At 41.3% G+C, this 18,868-nt stretch overlaps 1 protein-coding gene across 1 annotated transcript; it reads right to left on the bottom strand.

Annotated features, from left to right (window-relative positions):
• Window positions 1–1,621: 1,621 nt before the first annotated feature.
• On the bottom strand, window positions 1,622–11,029 carry LOC100770922 (NADPH-dependent 3-keto-steroid reductase HSD3B3). Its single transcript, XM_035451314.1, has 3 exons — window positions 10,885–11,029; window positions 4,669–4,833; window positions 1,622–2,439 (listed from the first exon to the last, which is right to left on the bottom strand). Exons 1-3 carry the CDS (start codon window positions 11,027–11,029, stop codon window positions 1,622–1,624), a joined length of 1,128 nt encoding a protein of 375 aa, XP_035307205.1.
• Between the last annotated feature and the right edge of the window lie 7,839 nt (window positions 11,030–18,868).

Raw genomic sequence — 18,868 nt, 5'->3', positions numbered from 1 at the left:
ACCTCCTCTTATTGAGTGAATGCTGAAGCTATATCCTCAGTGACAACTCAAAGATTTATAGATGCAGGACTCAAAACAGAAGTGTATAACCAATTGTGGTTAGAAATCTCCCTTGGAACTGACACTTATTCCCAGAAACCATAGAACATTGTCCAGTGAGCCGAAATCAGGAGTCTCTTGACCTGGCAGGAGCCAAAAAAAAAAAAAAAAAAAAAAAAAAAAAAAAAAAAAAAGCAGAACTAGATGACAAAAGCAGAGTATCTACCTCCAGATTACCTTTTTGTAAATGTGAGACTAAGTGGACTCCCTTGGTTATGAATGGCTGGTTGGAGAAGGTGTTGTTTTCTCCCTCCTGATAAGGTAGTGGTCGGGGGAAAATGCTCTTAAGTTTGGTTTGCTGTATAGAACTTCAGCATAGTTTTGTGTCCTGATCCTAGTACAGGAGCTCAGTCCCAACCAATGGCTCCCTATAAACAGTAATTAATTGGGGTGAGAAAGAAGTTTTGATGCAGGGTGAGACTTTAGTGTTGTCTGTGATAACCAAAAGGTGGGTGACTTAATACCTGGTCATGACAAGAGACAGTTTTCTTTCCTCTATTTCGTGTCCCCACAGCTCCTTCAGTTTGACAATGTCTGATTGAGCAGACAGGGCCTCTTTCGTCTTTGGGTTCTGTAGCCAGAGACTTACTCTGTTATCCTGCGAAGTCTCAAACCTGCCTAACAGGCTTCCTATGCTCAGGGAAACTGAGGAATGAAAGGGAGGGAGAGGGGAAGGAAAGCTACTGAAGCAATAGAGGGCAGGGGCATGAGAGATGGGGAAATGGAAGAAAAGAGAGGGATGGTGGGTTCTCACATTATAGGCTCAGGAGGAGGTGTATTTGGGGGGATTCATTAGAAGGAGACTCTTGGATCATCTGATGCCCAGGGCCATTTGTGCAGTGCTCACACCCTCCTGGGTACTTCTCAAGGCTTGTCATGGTTCTAGAGAGCCTCATGCACACTTGATAAGGAGGAGGGAGACCAAGGGAAGTAAGACTCTGCCTTCGAGGAACAGATTATGTTCCAGGGCTGCGCTGTACCCACTGGCAACCAGTGTCAGCAACACCACTCAGTGGGAGGAGAAGGGCTTGAATTTCCTAAGACTATGAGCAAGATGAAGTCTGACCCGGTGCTGAGGCACTCTAGGTCAGTCATGGAGTGCTTGGGTCCACCTGTATAGGAGTGAGATTCTGTTTCTGTTCTCACTATGGCCTTAATTGGATATAGAAAGGAAAACTGGGAACTAGATTGACCAAATCACATCTTTCCCAGATTAGGCATTAAACGTTTTTATTGTTCTTTTCTTTGAGCTTTATGAAGCAATGGAAATTTTCTCAGACAAGAGGGGAAATGGAAGCTCTGATGGAATTCTAAGTTACAGGAGGCTCTGGAGAGTTCAGCTGAGGCACAGTCTGTGTGTTGTTGGGCAAGTGTTTAGGGCAGAAGGTTTGTAGCTGGGCCAGTGACTGGCAAGGCTTCTGGTGACCTGCAGACAAGTTGGCCAATATGTCCAAGAGTTGGGTTGTGTCTTAGACCCTTTCTGAAGGACCTGACAGCACCCAGGACCATGTCCCCTCCATCTTCACATCACTGAGTTTTTTTTATTCAGTGTCCTCCTGTGCTGTGCCACTAGTGACCCGATCCACTCTGAAGTTTTTTCCCTGGCTTCTTCCCAGCTGACAGGGGGTTCATAGCCCAGATCTTGCTGAGCTTTCTTGTAGGAGAAAGTGAACACGCTATTTAAGACTGTGACCAAATAGCGGTTAATGGGAGGCTGGTAGTTGTAGATTGGACGCAGCAGGAAGCTCACAGTTTCCAGCATGAAGGCAAGCCAGTACAGCAGGGGCAGAGGAGGGCTCCAACTGGAATCAGGGCGGAGGCCCCAGTCCTTGCCCAGGTTGTAAATTAAATCAACATAGCTTTGGTGAGGGGTGTCATCTGTGATGTAGTAGAACTGTCCTTGGATGTTTGGTGACTTCTTGGGGTCTCGTAGGCCCCTGGCAGCCAGAATGTGTGCCCAGGCTGCATTACTCACATACACTGGGTTGATGACAGAGAATCTGCCAAAATTGTTAATTAGACCATTCCTCTCGAGTGCTGTATCCACTGTAGCTAAAATGTATTTGCCTTCTTCTCCATAGATGAATGGGAGTCTTAAAGCACAGGTATGCAAAGTGCCACCATCTTTCAAGGGGTGCCCATTGGCTGCCAGCACTGCCTTCTCAGCCAACTTTTTGCTGTATGGGTATGAATCAGACCATGTGCTTTCATGATTTTCTTCCTCGCAGCCATTCTGGATGATCACCTTGTAGGAGTTTGGTCCAGCCACAGACACTGAGCTGCTGTAGATAAAGGTGGGCACACAGGCTTCCACACAAGCATCCAATAGGTGCTGAGTTCCTGTTCAAGGAAGCTCACCATTACTGTTAGGAAATAAGCTAAAGGGCCCACTGTGGCCATGGAATCAGGTTCATCTACTCCTCAGTCCCAATGGAAGGACTCTTACAGACCTAAATGCGTTCTTACCTGATTTTGACTCAAATTGCCATTCTATAGCCACAGAATAATCCCCAAATTAAAAGAGGTGACATATAGATTCTGAAAAACAGCCATTTCTAAGTTTCTGAGTTTATAGAGTTCCTCCTCCCTCCCTCCCTCCTTCTTTGTCTGCCTTCCTCCTTCCCTCCTTGTCTGCCTTCCTCCCTTCCCTCTCTCCCCTTCTGTGTTTGCATATAATTCATATAATTACTTTTCTTTTTAGTGCTAGGGATCAAACCTAGGTTCTTCCACATGTTAGACAAGGCCCCTTCCACTAAGCCACTGTCCTACTTTGGTTTCTGTTGCTGTGATAAACACCATGACCAAAGCAACTTGGGGAGGAGAGGATTTATATGGCTTATCATGGCTCATCATATGTTCCAATCACAGTTCATCACTGAGAAAGTCACCTCAGGAACAAGGGCAGAAACCATGGAGGAATGCTATTTACTACTTTGCTTCCCATGTGCTCTGCTTGCTTACCTGTATAAATCACAGGACTAAATGCCCAGGAGTGACAGTCCACAGAGGGCCAGGCCACCCATATCAATCATTAATCAAGAAAGTACCCACAGATACACCCACAGGCCAATCTGATCTAAGCAAATCCTCAGCTGAGGTTCCTTCTTTTCAGGTGACAACTATGTATCAAGCTGACAAAAACAAAAACAAAAACAAAAAATATTTCTGGAGGGTTCTCCCCTAGATTTTTATTCTGGAAAATTATGCCTTTATGTTTTTTAAAAACAGACATCAATACATTTCCATTTGGTTTGGAAATGTTGCTCAGTAGTTGAGCCTTTGCCTTGTGTGCAAGGTTTGATCTCCAGAAACAACAATAACAACATACCATCAAAAAGAGCCCTCTACCAAATAAAAGCAAACTCTTACTTATTTTCATGCATTTCATTTCATTAAGGGAGCGTCAGCTTTTAATCCAAAAATTTAGGATACCATATTCTCAGAACCAGCTCAAACATTACACCATGCCTACGTAGGCATAGTAGAGTTGCAATATGTGTTTTTATTTTATTTTTTCAGGTAGGGTCTTGTTACTATGTAGTCCAGACTGGGCTTGAAGGTATCGTCTTCCTGACTCAGCCTCCTGAGTGCTAGGATTACAGATGGGCACCACTATCTCTAAGGATGCACGCACAATTAGACTTTAAAGGGTCTTTCCCCCCTCATTCAGTAAAGAGGAATACAGAATTGAGAATCTGAGTATTCATAGCACCAACCTGAAGTGGATGAGGGAAACAACTATGTAGAACTAAAAGGGATCCTTTTGAGTTGGTAATGGCCATCCCCAAATTAGTTGATTTGGAAAAGGAGCCCATGCCACTAAATTTGGAGGTCACATGGGGGATACATGCCAGTCAGGACCTTGGAGTACACTGGTACTAAGAAGTGACTTGGGGTGGGGAGCAGAGTGACCATGTTATAGGGAAAGTCCTTTATTAAAGTATATTGGAAATCTACTTTCAGAGGCAGTAAGCATTCAGGGATAGGGATCTGAGGAGGAGAATGTGCCCTGACTAGGGCCAGTCTTCAAGAGTAGACTGATGATCTATCTGAAGGGATGATGTGGAAAATGGAAAGCCGTTGCTGAAAAAAACAAAACAACAACAACAACAAAAAAACAAAAAACAAAAAACAAAACAAAAACAAAAAAACCAACTCATTCTTCCTGGAAGAACTTTGTGGAGCAGCTCTGATGCCGCTTTACAGAGGAAAGGTTAGGGTCTGGTCCAGAGCAGCTGTGAGTGGGGTGGACAGCAAGCATTTGCAGATGGAATCCACTCACTTTGGCCTGGAGGAGCAGGAGAACTTTCCTGGCAGTTGGAGTGTCCTGGGTGTGACTTTATATCTTTTCTCTGTTTCTGATCACCTGTGAGGACGCTGTTCCCTCCTCTCAGTCGGGTTTCTTCTTCTAAACACTAGGGGCAACAGCCCTGAGTTCTGCTAGCTGGGCTGGCAAGCAGAGGCATTTGGTGACCCAGAGCATCATGACTGGCACTTCCCTTCTTGTCCTCATGCTATTTGGCCATTCTAATTTTTCCACTCACTCAGTATCTTCCTGAGTTACTGTACCTTTCTGGTTGATGTCTATCACAGTCTGTCTGGGAATGGCACCCAAGACGTCAATGGCGGCAGCAGTGTGGATGACAACAGAGATACCCTGGCAGGCTTTCCTCAGGTATTGGGCATCCAGAATGTCTCCTTCCAGCACTGTCACTTTGGTCTTTGTCTGCAGCTCTGAGGAACACAAAGCAGGTCATTGGGAAGCTTTCTGCACGGGATGGAAGTTTCCTGACACAGTATCAGTTCCCTAGGCCTTCAAGGGCAGTCAGAGTGAGGAGATCCCGGGGAGGAGGCCTTTCTACTGAAGGAACAATAAACGCACAGCAGTCAGAATGTAGCGTTAGTAGGGAAGGAGCAAGCATCCACTTCTATCCATCTCTTTGTAGAAAATGGACCTGAGCAGTAAGATGTTATTCGTGCTTTGCACATGAAAACAGACTTATGGAAATTCATAGACTCATTAAAGAGACCAGATAGGTGGTGGTAGTCAAATGTAAGAAAGGGGGAATTAGGATTTAATTGATGGAGAATGGGGAATCACTTGTGGATTTGGCCTGAAGGAGAAGCAGAGGCAGAGTCCTGCCATGGGAAGCTGTAACAGAGGTCTCAGGTTGCAAATGTACAGGAATGAAGACATATGAGTAACCCTAGACAAGCAACAGGATAATCAGATTGTGTCTTCCGGAGTTCCAGTGAGGAGAACCAAGAAGAGGGAGACACAAAGATGGAAAATTCAGCCCTGACCCTGATAGGTCTTGATACTTTCTGGGTCTGGGCTGAGTACAAATGAAGAGCTAGATCAGTTAATTACAAGAGAAAACTCCAGCAGCAGTGAGAGAACTCAGAATGGGCTCCAAGGATGGGTTTAGGTGAGCATTTCCTATAAGATAGATACATTGTAAGTGATGTGGCCTCCAAGCGACCATACTACAGCCACAGGCAATAATTATCTTCAGTTTCCTCTCAAATTTATAGGAAGATACTAGCAATCACAATGTCACCTAAGTTAGTTCACAAAATTTATAGTGTGACACATGCAGTCTGTGCCAATGTCCCACTCTGGCTTGAGCTTCATAATGTGCACACAACTTTCCCAGTTTGCTGTCCCCTTTCCCAGCTATCTCATGAAGTTGGGATTCTGGTGTCCTTGGAGTAGGTGGGGAAAAGTGCAGAAAGCTCCGGGAACATGTCTAAGGACACACATCTTTCCAGTGAATACTCTATTGTCCTGCTGACCCCATCCAACCCATGCTCACTTCTCTATGCACCCAAAGAGCAAGGAGAGTTTGGAATCAACTCTTTTGAGACAACCAGGTCAAAATTTGCAACGAATGCCAAAGAATACTTTGATAGAAGCAGAAGTAGAAATCCCGAGCTGGAGAAATTCTCTTGGCATAGGTTACAACCTCTGCTGAATGTGTCTACTCTAGGCCTCCCTTCCCTGTCAGGCAACCCCAAGAAGGCCTCGAAGTAGAGAAGGATGGGGTAGAGCCTTCTGGGAAGGAGGTACACGGATGTGAGTCTCTTTCTGTAGGGTTTGCTGATGACTTTAGACAGGCTGGGTCAAAGGAGTTACTGTGACAGGGCAGGAGGAGCCCAGATACAGGGTGAAGTAGACTCACACATCAGTTCTCTGGGGAGGGACGGGGTCCTGAGATACCAGGAAGGGACATCTTGAGTGCTTTGTGGTAGAGCCTTGTCCAAGACACCATGGACTTGGCAATTGTTCTTCACTGCCACATCATGGAGCTGACATCGTGCTGTGATCTGCAGCAGGAGATCCAGAGAGAAACTACCACACTCTAACCTTTAAAACACCACAGAGGCTGCCACTGACCTCCTGGACCCCTATCCTTCTTTGTCTTATTTTAGCTGTGGAAATCTGGGGAAGTCAGTTAACATTGTGTTGTATTCATGTCTGTAGAATCAGAAGACAAAGTTCCCTTTGTTTTGGGATCTCATCAGGGTTGGGATATAAACAGTTTCCACCTTAAAGATGCTTCTGACACAAGACACTGGAAGGATTCTCTACTCTTATTGAGAGGAGGGAGCCTCAAATTGAGAAAAATGCCCTCAGAAGATCAGCCTGCAGGTAAGCCCAGGGGGCATTTTCATCATTATGATCAATGTGGGAGGGTCCAGCCCATTGTGGGTGGTGTCATCCTTGTGTTCTGTAAGAAAGCAGGCTGAACAAGCCATGAGAGCAAATCAGGAAACTGTAACCCTTCACGTCCTCTGCATCAGCTCCCTCCTCCAGATTCCTGCCCTGTTTAAGTTCTTGGCCTGGTTTCTTTGGATGATAAAGATGATTTGGAAGCTTAAGCCAAATAAACCCTTTCCTCCCCAAGTTGTTTTTACTCACGGTGCTTCATCACAGCAATAGCAATCCTTACTAAGATGCTTTAAGTTATATTTCTTTTTCTTTGCTTGTTTCAAGGCAGGGTGCCTAAGTGATTTCTAAGGAAGTTAAAATACTAAAACATGAGGTGGAAATTTGAAGTTTGTATTTTTTTTTTTGGCATTTTGTTGTATGTAACACAGGGAAACAACCCAGTATGTATGGGAGGGAAGTGTGACATGTTTTATAAGGATTTATGAGGATAATTATAAAATTGAAAAATGTGTTGAGAAGAAGGCAGAAGGTAGTTTTTGTTTGTTTGTTTGTTTCCCTACAGATAATGATGGTCCCAAATTAGGAAAGAGTAAGACCCAGAATGGTGTAAACGGTTGGACTAGTTGTGAATGATTTGAGAAAGCTGTAAAAGCATTTCATAAAGGCACTGGACTTATAGGAGGCACAGAGATCCTTGTGCCCACAGATAAGCACTAGGGGAACCTGGGATGTCAGCACAGTGTTGTTCCTTCAAGGGAAGGAAAGCATCACCAGTAGTCTGCCCAGACGGCTGGGAATGGATGTGCATTCTAGTTTAGGGGCTTTTGCACAATCTGTATGGCTGGAGATCATACTGGACCCTCTCCGAGTCCCTTATCATAAGGCTGTTTTTTCTCAATCTGTAGAATCCATCTTTATGGAAGGTTATCACATGTACTTTACAAAGATTTTCGATGAAGTCGTGCCTGATATTTATTTAGCTTACTTTGCTTCTTAAGGTTTATGTGTGCTTTGTTGTGGACATGGGATTGAGTTAAGTATCACCAGGCAAGTTTTGCTGAATTGTGCTGTGCTTGAATACACCAAAATTAAACCATTCAGGGTCAGACTCCAGAACCTTGAACCAACACCAGCTACTTAGTCATACTGGACTGCCTTCTTGCCTCCTAGGAATTGTTACCCTATTAGCATTGGTGGCCAAAGAGACTGCTGCAACTTCTGGGACAGATGCACTTGAGATCAAACAGTATTGACTCCTGTAGACAGTGGACAGATACCAAGTCACATTGGCACTTAAATAACTTTTGATTCTCCATGTTAAAGTTGAAGACTTTTCCAGTAAGCAAAAAGGCATATGTTTCAATCCTCAATACTGGGAAGAGCAAAACAAATGGAAGACTCTTGCATCTGACCTTAATAGGGAACTGTGGCCCTACCGCCACCTCTTTGGTACAGGTGGGCCATTCAGAGTCTGACATCTCATTTGTTTTTAATTTTTTGTGTTGTTCTGTAATTTTTACTAACTACTTTAACCTTTTATTTGTTTTAAAAACTAAAAATGAAATGCTTTTCATTTACTACTGACTCTGGGATTTCAGAATGTTCTGGAAGTTCAAGGAACCTGTGTGTTAGACCTGTATTTTCAAATATGCATTTACATATGTTCCAAGGTTGTATAACATATCCAGAAATCTGATATGATTAAAAAAATAACAAATTAACTTTTTCCAAATTCCCTTAGGGAAAAAAATGGAATTGCCTTAAAAATGTAGTTTTAGCTCAAAACTATGCAAATGGACTTTGTTTTGTTTTTATTAGGTTTGTGTGTGTGTGTGTGTGTGTGTGTGTGTGTGTGTGTGTGTGTGTTTCCTTTTAAAACTGCTCTAGTTTATTTAAATAAAACAGCTAAGAGAATTGGGTATGGTTGAAAATCTGCATGAGTTTCCTATGTTCCATGTGTGTTGGTGATAGCTCAGCTGTTACTGTTGCAACCAGCTGCTTGGGCTCAGGATTCGCCTCTGGGCTTTCTGGCCACTGAAACTAAGTAAAAAACAGAGAGTCATGTGTCATTTTGGTATAAATAATATTAATGTTGTTTTATGCTAGTCTACTTTACTAAAAAAACAACTAAGGGAATTGGGTATGGTTAAAAATTTGTAACAAAAAGTTAACTTAAAACTTGTAACTCTAGGGGGCTGGAGAGATGGCTCAGGGGTTAATAGTACAGCTTGCTCTTCCAGAGGTTCTAAGTTCAATTCCTAGCAGCCACATGGTGGCTCACAGCCATCTATAATGAGATCTGGTGCCCTCTTCTGGAGTGCAGGCATACTTGCAGGCAGAAAACTGTATACATAATAATTAAATAAATCTTAAAAAACAAACAAACTTGCAACTCTAAATTGGAGCTGTTTTGGGAAACAACACATGGCTTACCACCATCTTAACTAAACTAAGTACAGCCACTAGGCTGGTAGCCATCTTTGCTAGGGTAGGAGTAGAGGAAGGTCATGTGACCACAGAGAATGGGCCTACCAAGGAGGCAACAACAGGTCTCCAAGATATTTTAGGTTAGGATGTATTTTATATGATAATTCCTGTCCTGTCATGAAAACAAGGTTTATGAAAGATGGGATTTAAAACAATGCTGGTTTAATGAGATATTAAAGCAAGGCATACATTCCTAAATTGCTTTTTGTTAGCCAGAATAGAACTTGAGGAGGGAGAAACCCTTTGCCAGACTGTTCATGTTGTTTTCTTAGTGGCATACCCTGGCAGGGTCCATTGAAAGGTACCCACTTTGCCCTTTTTTTTTTCCTTGTTTGTTTAGAGACTCTCTGAGTTGGTGGGGTTTGGAGAGAGAGAGAGAGAGAGAGAGAGAGAGAGAGAGAAGAGAGAGAGAGAGAGAGAGAGAGAGGAGAGAGAGAGAGGAGGAGAGAGAGAGAGAGAGAGAGAGAGAGAGAGAGAGAGAGAGAGAGAGAGAGAGAGAGGAATAGGGCTTCTCAGACCATGCAGGGACTAATTGGAGGTTCCAACCGAACAAAACCCTTGCAACTGTTGTGTGTCAAAACTCTGAAGACTATTACTTTTAACGCAACAATGCTGGCCCAGTGTCTTGAGATGCTAACTAAGACAGGCCTCAGTCACCTTCCTTCTTCATAGGACCATATCAGACCAGCTCCAGGGAGAGATTCATCTTGGGAAGAAAGGGCAATCAAATAGGTATAGAAGAAGGTGAAGAAAATACAAGAAGCCTATAAGATGTCTGATAAATTATTTTATCCAGACCTTCTCTGACAAAGCCAAGGGATGGGTGAGTGGGATCCAAGCAAAAGGGTATACGTGACCTCTGGAGAGTATGGAGGAAGAGATACATTCATCATGGCCTCACACTAGGAGCAGGGATGAGAAAATGGAGCTGCTGGGAAATTGCACTGTCAATCCAGTGCTTGCACTCGGCCTGGGGAAGGGGTAGAGATAACAGAAAAAAAAAGTTTCCAGCAAAATCTGTAGTCACTTTCTTTGAGGATGAAGGACAGAGAACAGGAATGATGGGCGGAATCCCCATGAGACATAAGAAGTCCACCTGGCCCTCAGTGTGTTTCTATCCTGTGCATATCTCCAATCACCTTCTGTCTCTTTCTTATTCCCCTCCCCACCCACTTTATAAATTTGCCTTTACATTATAACCATTTCCTGCTATGAACTTCACTCTCCCCTAGTCTTAAATAAAAAGAAACTACAAAGTCAGTCGGAAGGTTCAAAAGAAGCAGGGACCCACTGTTGAAGTCTCTAGTTTAATAATATTTTGCTAGTGTTGCACAATACTGCCATGTCCAGACCATTGAAGACACAAAAGCTTCCAGGAAGGAGAAAACTGATGTTCAATGTCTAAATAGGAGGGAGACCTGAAGGCCCAGGGCCTTACCCATGGCTGTGCTCTCTAGTTCTGGGTCAGGCAGAATTCGCTTTTTCCAACTATGCAGTCCTTTTTTTGCTGCGCCAACTGTGATTATCCCTGTTGAGACTCTTTACAGATCCACCTGGTTTTTATTTGGTGACAAGGAAACCCTCCTCATACCCAGTCCATGTTCACCAGCTTCTAGGTCACTTACTGGATAATTCCTCTCTGTGTTTCGGGGTAAAGGACCGGAACAAGGCTCTGATCTCCTGCAGCCCTTTCTCCTGAGCCAACATGCGGACGATCCTCTGGCCTAGAAACCCTCCTGCTCCGGTCACCAGGCAGCTCCACCCAGGCATGGTCAACACAGGAAGAGGATCACAGTGAGAGCAGGTTTGGTGTAACGTCACCCTGGGGAGGGCCAGAAAAAGAAGTACAATGGGTACAGAGTCATGGAGTTCCTAGTATGATGACATAGTAGAAAAAAATGTCCTCAAGGTGTTTCTTGAACATTTCTCTCATAACATCACTTCTGTGATCCCAAAATGTGTGGGTCTTCCAAAACAAACAAACAAAAACAAGCAAACCAAAAAAAAAAAAAAAAAAAAGCAAAACATCAGTTCTTTAGCAGACACCAGATATGTAACCTCTAACTCAGGTCAGCTCTGATCCGATACACTGTCAGATCTCACAGTGTCATGCTATGCCCCAAGGTTGTCCCTCTCCCATTAGATGCCACTTCCAAGCTCCATGATGTCTTACCTGTGTGTCTGAAAAACCTCACACACATTGGGGTCCTAAAACCCCTCACTGCATGCTGTTAGCTTACACGGCATACGATTAGCTTACGTATGCTTAGCTTCCTATGAAGGATGCTACAAAGGATATGGAGGAAGAGGGGCGCAAGCTGAAAAATGAGAAATGGCAACAAGGCTTCTACAATCTTGTTTGTTGTACCAAACTTCAAGAATGTCTAACTGTTCATCTACCCAGAAGCTTAGGAGGCTGGGCCCTCCTGCATCAATTAATAATCAAGACAATGGCCCACAGGTCAATCTGATGTACGCAATTCTTCGAGAGTTGAAGTTATCTCTTTTCTGATGACTCTCGGTTATGTTGTGTACAACTAACGCTGATCAAATATGGCTGAAGAGTATTCTCTCAATGTGTTACCTGTGATGATCTTGGTTATTGTTTTTATAAACTTCTCTTTGCCCCAACTTCTCTGAGCAGCTCAGTTAACTGTAGAGCATGCATACGCTCATCTGAAAGATTATCTATCTATTGGAATAAACAGCTTTTGATCATTTGTTGGTTTGTTTGTTTAGATTGACAACAGTAGGTGAGAAAATCGCCTTATGGTAGAAACTCTCCAAGGTTTGTCCAATCCACACCCCATAGACCCACGTGGGCAAGGATATCTATTAATGCAGCCCAACACAAAGTTGAGAATTTACTTAGAATATAATGAAAAGTTCATTCCATTTGTTTTGGACTTCATTATGAGGTTCTTGACTGTGAACTTTGTAGGTGACAAAGTCTAGTTGCAGTTTCAAAAGGTTGGAGACATCTGCATGGAAGGGGCTCACAGCTGTTTTTGTGGTTAAGGTCCACACAGAGCCCAGTGTATGTCCCACTTGGGGCTGTTTTGTAGAGCCTTTCTCTATTACATAGCAGCATTCACTGTCTGAACAGAGAGCACATGTGTTGCACTGGTTCACACTTTAAATGCTTACTTCTTATTACCCGAAAGTTGTGTAGACATGCCTAGGTACACACGTAGGTTATAGAATTGTATAAGTGAATATTTGCCATTTAGATATACGCCCATTTCTATAATACAGTTAAGTACTAGAGAGGCAACCATTATTCACGAAGCCCGTTGAAAGATGACTGTGAACTTTTTTTTGAGTATTTTCCATTCTTTCTTATTTTATTAATTTATTTTTATATTCCAATCCCAGTTCCCCCTCCCTCCTCTCTTCCCGCTCCCCCCACCTCCCATTTGCTCCTCGGGAAAGGTTAGGCCTCCCTAGGAAGTCTACTAAGTCTGTCCCATCATCTCATTGAGGCAGGACCAAGACACCCCTACACCCCTGTCTAGGCTGAGCAAGGTATCTCTCCATATAGAATGAGCTCCATTAAGTTAGTTTGTACATTAGAGTTAGATCTTGGACCCACTGCTAGTGGCCTCATATATTGTCCCAGCCACACCATTGTCACCTATATTAAGGTAGTCTTGTTTGGTCTTATGCAGGTTCCACATTTCTCAGACCCGAGTCAGTGATCTCTCACTAGCTTTGTTCAGCTGATTCTGTGGGTTTCCCCATCATGGTCTTGACTCCTTTGTTCATATTATTGCTCCTCCCTCACTTCTATTATACTCCAGGAGCTTGGCTCATTGGTTAGTGGTGGATTTCTGCATTTGTTTCTGTTTCTGGAAAAAGGTTATAGCTTTTCTGGGGTTATAGGTTGTAGGCTGGGATCCTTTGCTTTATGTTTGGTATCCACTTATGAGTGAGTACATACTATATTTGTCTTTCTGGTTCTGGGTTACCTCACTCAGGATGTTTTTTTTTTCAAGTTCTGTCCATTTGCCTGCAAATTCTAGGATGTCATTGTTTCTTACCACTGAGCAGTACTCCATTTGTGTAAATATACAACATTTTCTTTATCCATTCTTCAGTTGAGGGGCATCTAGGTTGTTTCTAAGATCTGGCTATTATGCATAATGTTGCTATGAACATAGTTGAGCAAATGTCCTTGTGTGTGCCCAAAAGTGGCATCACAGGGTCTTGAGGTAGATTGGTCCCTTATTTTCTGAAAAATTTCCATACTGATTCCCACAGTGGCTGTACAAGTTGGCACTCCCACCAGCAATGGAGAAGTGCTCCCCTGTCTCCACATCCTTTTCAGCATAAGCTGTCCCTGGTGTTTTTGATCTTAGCCATTCTGATCATTGTAAGATGGAATCTCAGAGTTGTTTTGATTTTTATTTCCCTGATGACCAAGAATGTTGAGCATTTCCTTAAGTGTCTTTCTGCCATTTGAGATTGTTCTGTTGAGAATTCTCTGTTTAAATTTGTACCCCATTTTTAAAATTGGATTATTTGGTAGTTTGATTTCTAGTTTCTTGAGTTCTTTGTATATTTTGGAAATCAGCCTTCTGTCAGATGTGGGGTTGGTGAAATTCTTTTCCTATTCTTTAGGGAGCCATTTTGTCTTGTTGACCATGTTCTTTGCTTTACAGAAGCTTCTCAGTTTCAGGAGGTACCATTTATTAATTGTCAATCTCAGTGTCTGTGCTACTGGTGTTCTATTCAGGAAGTGATCTCCTGTCCCTATGTGTTCAAGGATACTTCCCACTTTTTCTTCCGTGAGGTTCAGTGTAGATGGATTTATATTGAGGTCTTCATCCATTTCAACTTGATTTTTGTGCATGGGGATAGATATGGATCTATTTGCATTCTTCTACATGTTGACAGCCAGTTATACCAGCATCATTTGTTGAGTATACTTTCATTTTCCCCATTTTACATTTTTAACTTCTTTGTCAAAAATTAGGTGTTCATAGGTGTGTGGGTTAATATCAGGGTCTTTGATTTGATTCCATTGGTCCACCTGTCTGTTTTTATGCCAATACCAAACTGTTTTCATTACTATAGTTTTGTAGTAGAGCTTGAAGTCAGGGATGGTGATGCCCCCAGATGATCCTTTATTGTATAGGATTGATTTGGCTATCCTGGGTTTTTGTTTTTGCATATGAAATTGAGTATATTGTTCTTTCAAGGTCTGTGAAGAATTGTGCTGGGATTTTGATGGGGATTTCATTGAATCTGTAGATAACTTTTGGTAGGATTGCCATTTTTACTATGTTAATCCTACCTACCCAAGAGCATGGGAGATATTTCCATTTTCTGGTATCTTCTTCAATTACTCTCTTTAAAGACTTGAAGTTCTTGTCATACAGGTCTTGCACTTTTTTGTTAGAGCTATCGCAAGATATTTTATATTATCTGTGGCTATTGTAAAGGGTTATGTTTCTCTGATTTGTTTCTCAGCCCATTTATCATCTGTACATAGGAGGGCTACTGTTTTTTTTGAGTTAATCTTGTATCTTGCTACATCACGGAAGGTGTTTATCAACTGTAGGAGTTCCCTGATAGAATTCTTTGGGTCACTTATGTAAACTATCATATCATCAGCAAATAGTGAGAGTTTGATTTCTTTTACAATTTGTGTCTCCTTGATCTCCTTTTGTTGTCTTATTGCTCTAGCTAGAACTTCAAATACTATGTTGAACAGATACAGAGAAAGTGGACACCCTTGTCTTGTTCCTGATTTCAGTGGGATTGCTTTGAGTTTCTCTCCATTTAGTTTGATGTTGGTTGTTGGGTTACTGTATATTGCCTTTATTAAGATTAGGTATGTTCCTGCTATCCCTGATCTCTCCAAGACCTTTCTCATGAAGGGGTGTTGAATTTTGTTGAAGGCTTTTTCAGCATCTAATGAGATGATCATGTGGCTTTTTCTTTCAGTTTATGTGATGGATTACATTGATAGATTTTCGTGTGTTTACGTCTCTGGGATGAAGCCTACTTGGTCATGGTGGATGATTTTTCTGATGTGCTCTTGGTATTTTTGCATCTATGTTTATGAAGGAAATTGGCCTGTAATTCTCTTTCTTAGTTGTATCTTTGTGTGGTTTGAGTATCAGGGTTATTGTAGCCTTGTAAAAAGAATTTGGCAATGTTCCTTCTGTTTCTATTGCGTGGAATAATTTGAGGAGTATTGGTATTAGTTCTTTGAACATCTGGTAGAATTCTGTGCTAAACCATCTGGGTCTGGGCTTTTTTGTTGGTTGGGAGACTATTGATAACTGTTTCTATTTCTTTAGGGTTTCTTTAGGGTATGTAAGCTGATTAACTATTCTTGATTTAATTTTGGTATGTGGTACTTATCTAGAAAATTGTCCATCTTCTTAAAGTTTTCCAATTTTGTGGAGTACAAGTTATTGAAGTATGACCTGATGAGACTGTGAACTTCATCCCATTCATCCTTACTATTACAAGTAAGGTTCTCTTGAGACTCTATCAGTACCTTGATTTGACAGTATCTTGTAGGATAGTATGCTCCAAGCAGACATGTATCCCTTCTCATCAAATATGAAGGTACAGGAGACTCAGATTGCTTGTATGCAGTCTGTTTGAACATTCCAGTTTCCATAATCCCTTTTAACACTTTTGTTTCCTTTTATTGAAAATAGATATTTTTCTCACATAATATATCCTTATTATGGTTTCCCTTCCTTTTATTACTCCTGACTCCTCCCACCTCCCCTCCCATCTGGATCCACCCCCTTTCTGCCTCTCATTAGAAAGCAACCAGGTTAGGCTTCTATGAGATAATAATAATATAAATAAAATATAATAAGATAAAACAAAAACTAACATATCAGAATTGAATAAACAAACAGTCTAAGAGATGGCACAAGAAACAGAGACCCACTAGTTTGCACACTCAAAAAATCCCATTAAAACCAAATGGGAAGCTATAATATATATGCAAAGGATGTGATTTTTTTTATTCATATAAGTCTTTCACTTTGCTTGGTTAGAATTACCCCCAGATATTTCATATTATTTGAGTCTAGTGTAAAGGGTGAAAAGCTGAGTAAAAGATCAGGAGCTATGTATACAAGCATAACAACAGAATACAAGAGATGGAAGAGAGAATTTCAGGAGCTGGAGATACATGAGGAGAAATAGACTCATCTACCAAAGAAAATCTTAAGCCCAACAAATCCCTAGCACAAAATATCCAGGAAATATGGGACACTGTGAAAAGACCAAACCTAAGAATAATAGGTATAGAAGAAGGTGAAGAAACCCAACTCAAAGGTGCAGAAAACATATTCAACAAAATCATAGAAGAAAAATTTCCCAACCTAAAGAAAGACATGCCAATGAAAATACAAGAAACCTACAGAACACCAAATAGAGTGGACCACAAAAAAGGTCTCCTCACCACATAATAATCAAAACCCCAAACATACAGAATAAAAAAAGAATATTAAGAGCAGCAAAGGAAAAAGGTCAAGTAACATATAAAGGCAAACCTATCAGAATTACACCGGACTTTTCCATGGAAACTCTGAAAGCCAGAAGTCCTGGATAGATATTTTGCCTACACTAAGAGACCATGGATGCTAGCCCAGACTACTATACCCAGCAAAGCTTTCAATCACTATAGATGGAGAAAACAAGATATTCCATGGCAAAACCAGATTTAAAAAATACATATCCACCAATCTAGCCCTATAGAAAGTTCTGGAAGGAAAACTCCAACCCAAGGAAGTTAACTACAACCAGAAAACCGTAGGCAATAGATAATCCCACTTTACTAACAGCCAAAAGAAAAATGGGGTGGAAATCCACACATAATTCCACCACCACCGCCAAATCCAAAACAAACAAGAATGAACAATCAATGGTTATTAATGTCCCTCAATATTAATGTTCTTAACTCACATATAAAAAGACACAGGCTAGCAGAATGGATAAGAAGACAGAATCCATCCTTCTGCTGCATACAAGAAAAACACCTCAACTTCAAAGACAGATGGTACCTCAGAGTAAAGGGTTGGAAAAAAATTTCCAATCAAATGGACCCAAGAAACAATCAGGGGTAGCAATTCTAATATCTAACAGATTAGACTTTAAACTAAAATCAATCAAAAGAGATGAAGGAGGTCATTTCATATTTATTACAGGAGAAATCCATCAAGATGAAGTCTCAATTCTGAGCATCTATGCCCCAAATACAAAGGAATCCATATTCGTAAAAGAAACATTATGAAAACTCAAATCATACATAAAACCTCATACACTTATAGTGGGAGACGTCAACACCCCACTCTTACCACTAGACAGGAACACCAGACAGAAACTTAACAAAGAAATAAAAGAACTAATAGAAATAATGGCCTAATTGGGTTTAACAGACATCTATAGAACATTCCATCCAAACATAAAAGAATATACCTTCTTCTCAGCTCCACATGAAACCTTCTCTAAAATCAACCACATACTTGGCAACATAGAAAACCTTAACAGGTCCAAAGAGTTAAAATAACCCCCTGTATCTTATCAGACCACCATGCTTTGAAGTTAGAATTCAATAACAACACAAATTGCAGAAAACCTACAAACTCATGGAAATTGAATAATGCCCAGTTGCACCATCCCAAGAAATAAAAAAAGAAATTAAAGACTTTCTAGAATGTCCTGACCCACAGGGCATCACCCTCTCTAATTCCATGACCTCACTTGCAACTTCCCAGCATTCCCCAGGAATCGACAAGGAGAACGTTGAATTCTCCCCCACCATTGACCACTATAACTGTGGACGAACTCGCCATGGATCCATAAGCCAGGTGCAGAAGCAAAGAAGCACTGGTAGTTTCAAATGTAATAGCATTAAGAAGATGGTGTGAAGCTTCCTTTCTTTGACTTTTTAAACCAACTTAACATGGGCTTCTCACTAGTGACCCTTCTCTAACCTGGTCCTGCCCCACACTGTACTGTTACTTTGTGTCTTACGAATCCATCTGGTCTGCCATGTTGTCAGATGTCAACTCTTGGAGACAGTTGCCCACTCTAGCCCATTTCTTTTCATTAGTGGCTCCTTCCTGGGGGATCCAGGGACAAAGATTTTTAAAGTATGTCCTTATAACTGTCAGGATTTTCTTACTGTCTGTTGTTATGTCCCCTTTTCAGGTATAATTTTGTTAATTTGGATATTCTTTTTCTGCCTCTAGGTTAATTTGTATAAGGATTTGTCAATATTGCTACTTTTCTCAAAGAACAAACTCTTTGTTTCATTGATTATTGTATTTTTGTTTCTATTTTATTTGTTTCAGTCCTGAGTTTGATTATTTCTTGATATCTACCCATTTTAGGTATATTTCTTCTTTTTCCTCTAGAGTTTTCAGTGCTATTAAGTTACTAGTATGAGATCTGTTTTTTTTTTTTAATGTAGGCGATTAGTGCTATGAACTTGTTTCTTAGAATAGCTTCATTGTGTCCCATAAGTTTGGGTATGTTGTGATTTCATTTAATTCAATTTAAAAAAGTTTTTAATTTCTTTCCTATTTCTGTCTTGATCCATTTTTCATACAGTAGTGAGTTATTTAGTTT

The sequence above is a fragment of the Cricetulus griseus genome (genome assembly GCF_003668045.3).
Source record: "Cricetulus griseus strain 17A/GY chromosome 1 unlocalized genomic scaffold, alternate assembly CriGri-PICRH-1.0 chr1_0, whole genome shotgun sequence".
Taxonomy (NCBI): Eukaryota; Metazoa; Chordata; class Mammalia; order Rodentia; family Cricetidae; genus Cricetulus; species Cricetulus griseus.
This window is presented reverse-complemented; position numbering and strand designations above follow the sequence as displayed.

Bases quoted from the DNA above. Each gene is read 5' to 3' on its own strand.
- LOC100770922 (XM_035451314.1), bottom strand. From the start codon at position 11,029: ATGCCTGGGTGGAGCTGCCTGGTGACCGGAGCAGGAGGGTTTCTAGGC. The intron at 4,834-10,884 runs GTAAGTGACCTA...TGTGTTCCTCAG, and splicing joins ACACAGAGAGGAATTATCCA to AGCTGCAGACAAAGACCAAA. The intron at 2,440-4,668 runs GTACAGTAACTC...TTCCTTGAACAG, and splicing joins GATAGACATCAACCAGAAAG to GAACTCAGCACCTATTGGAT.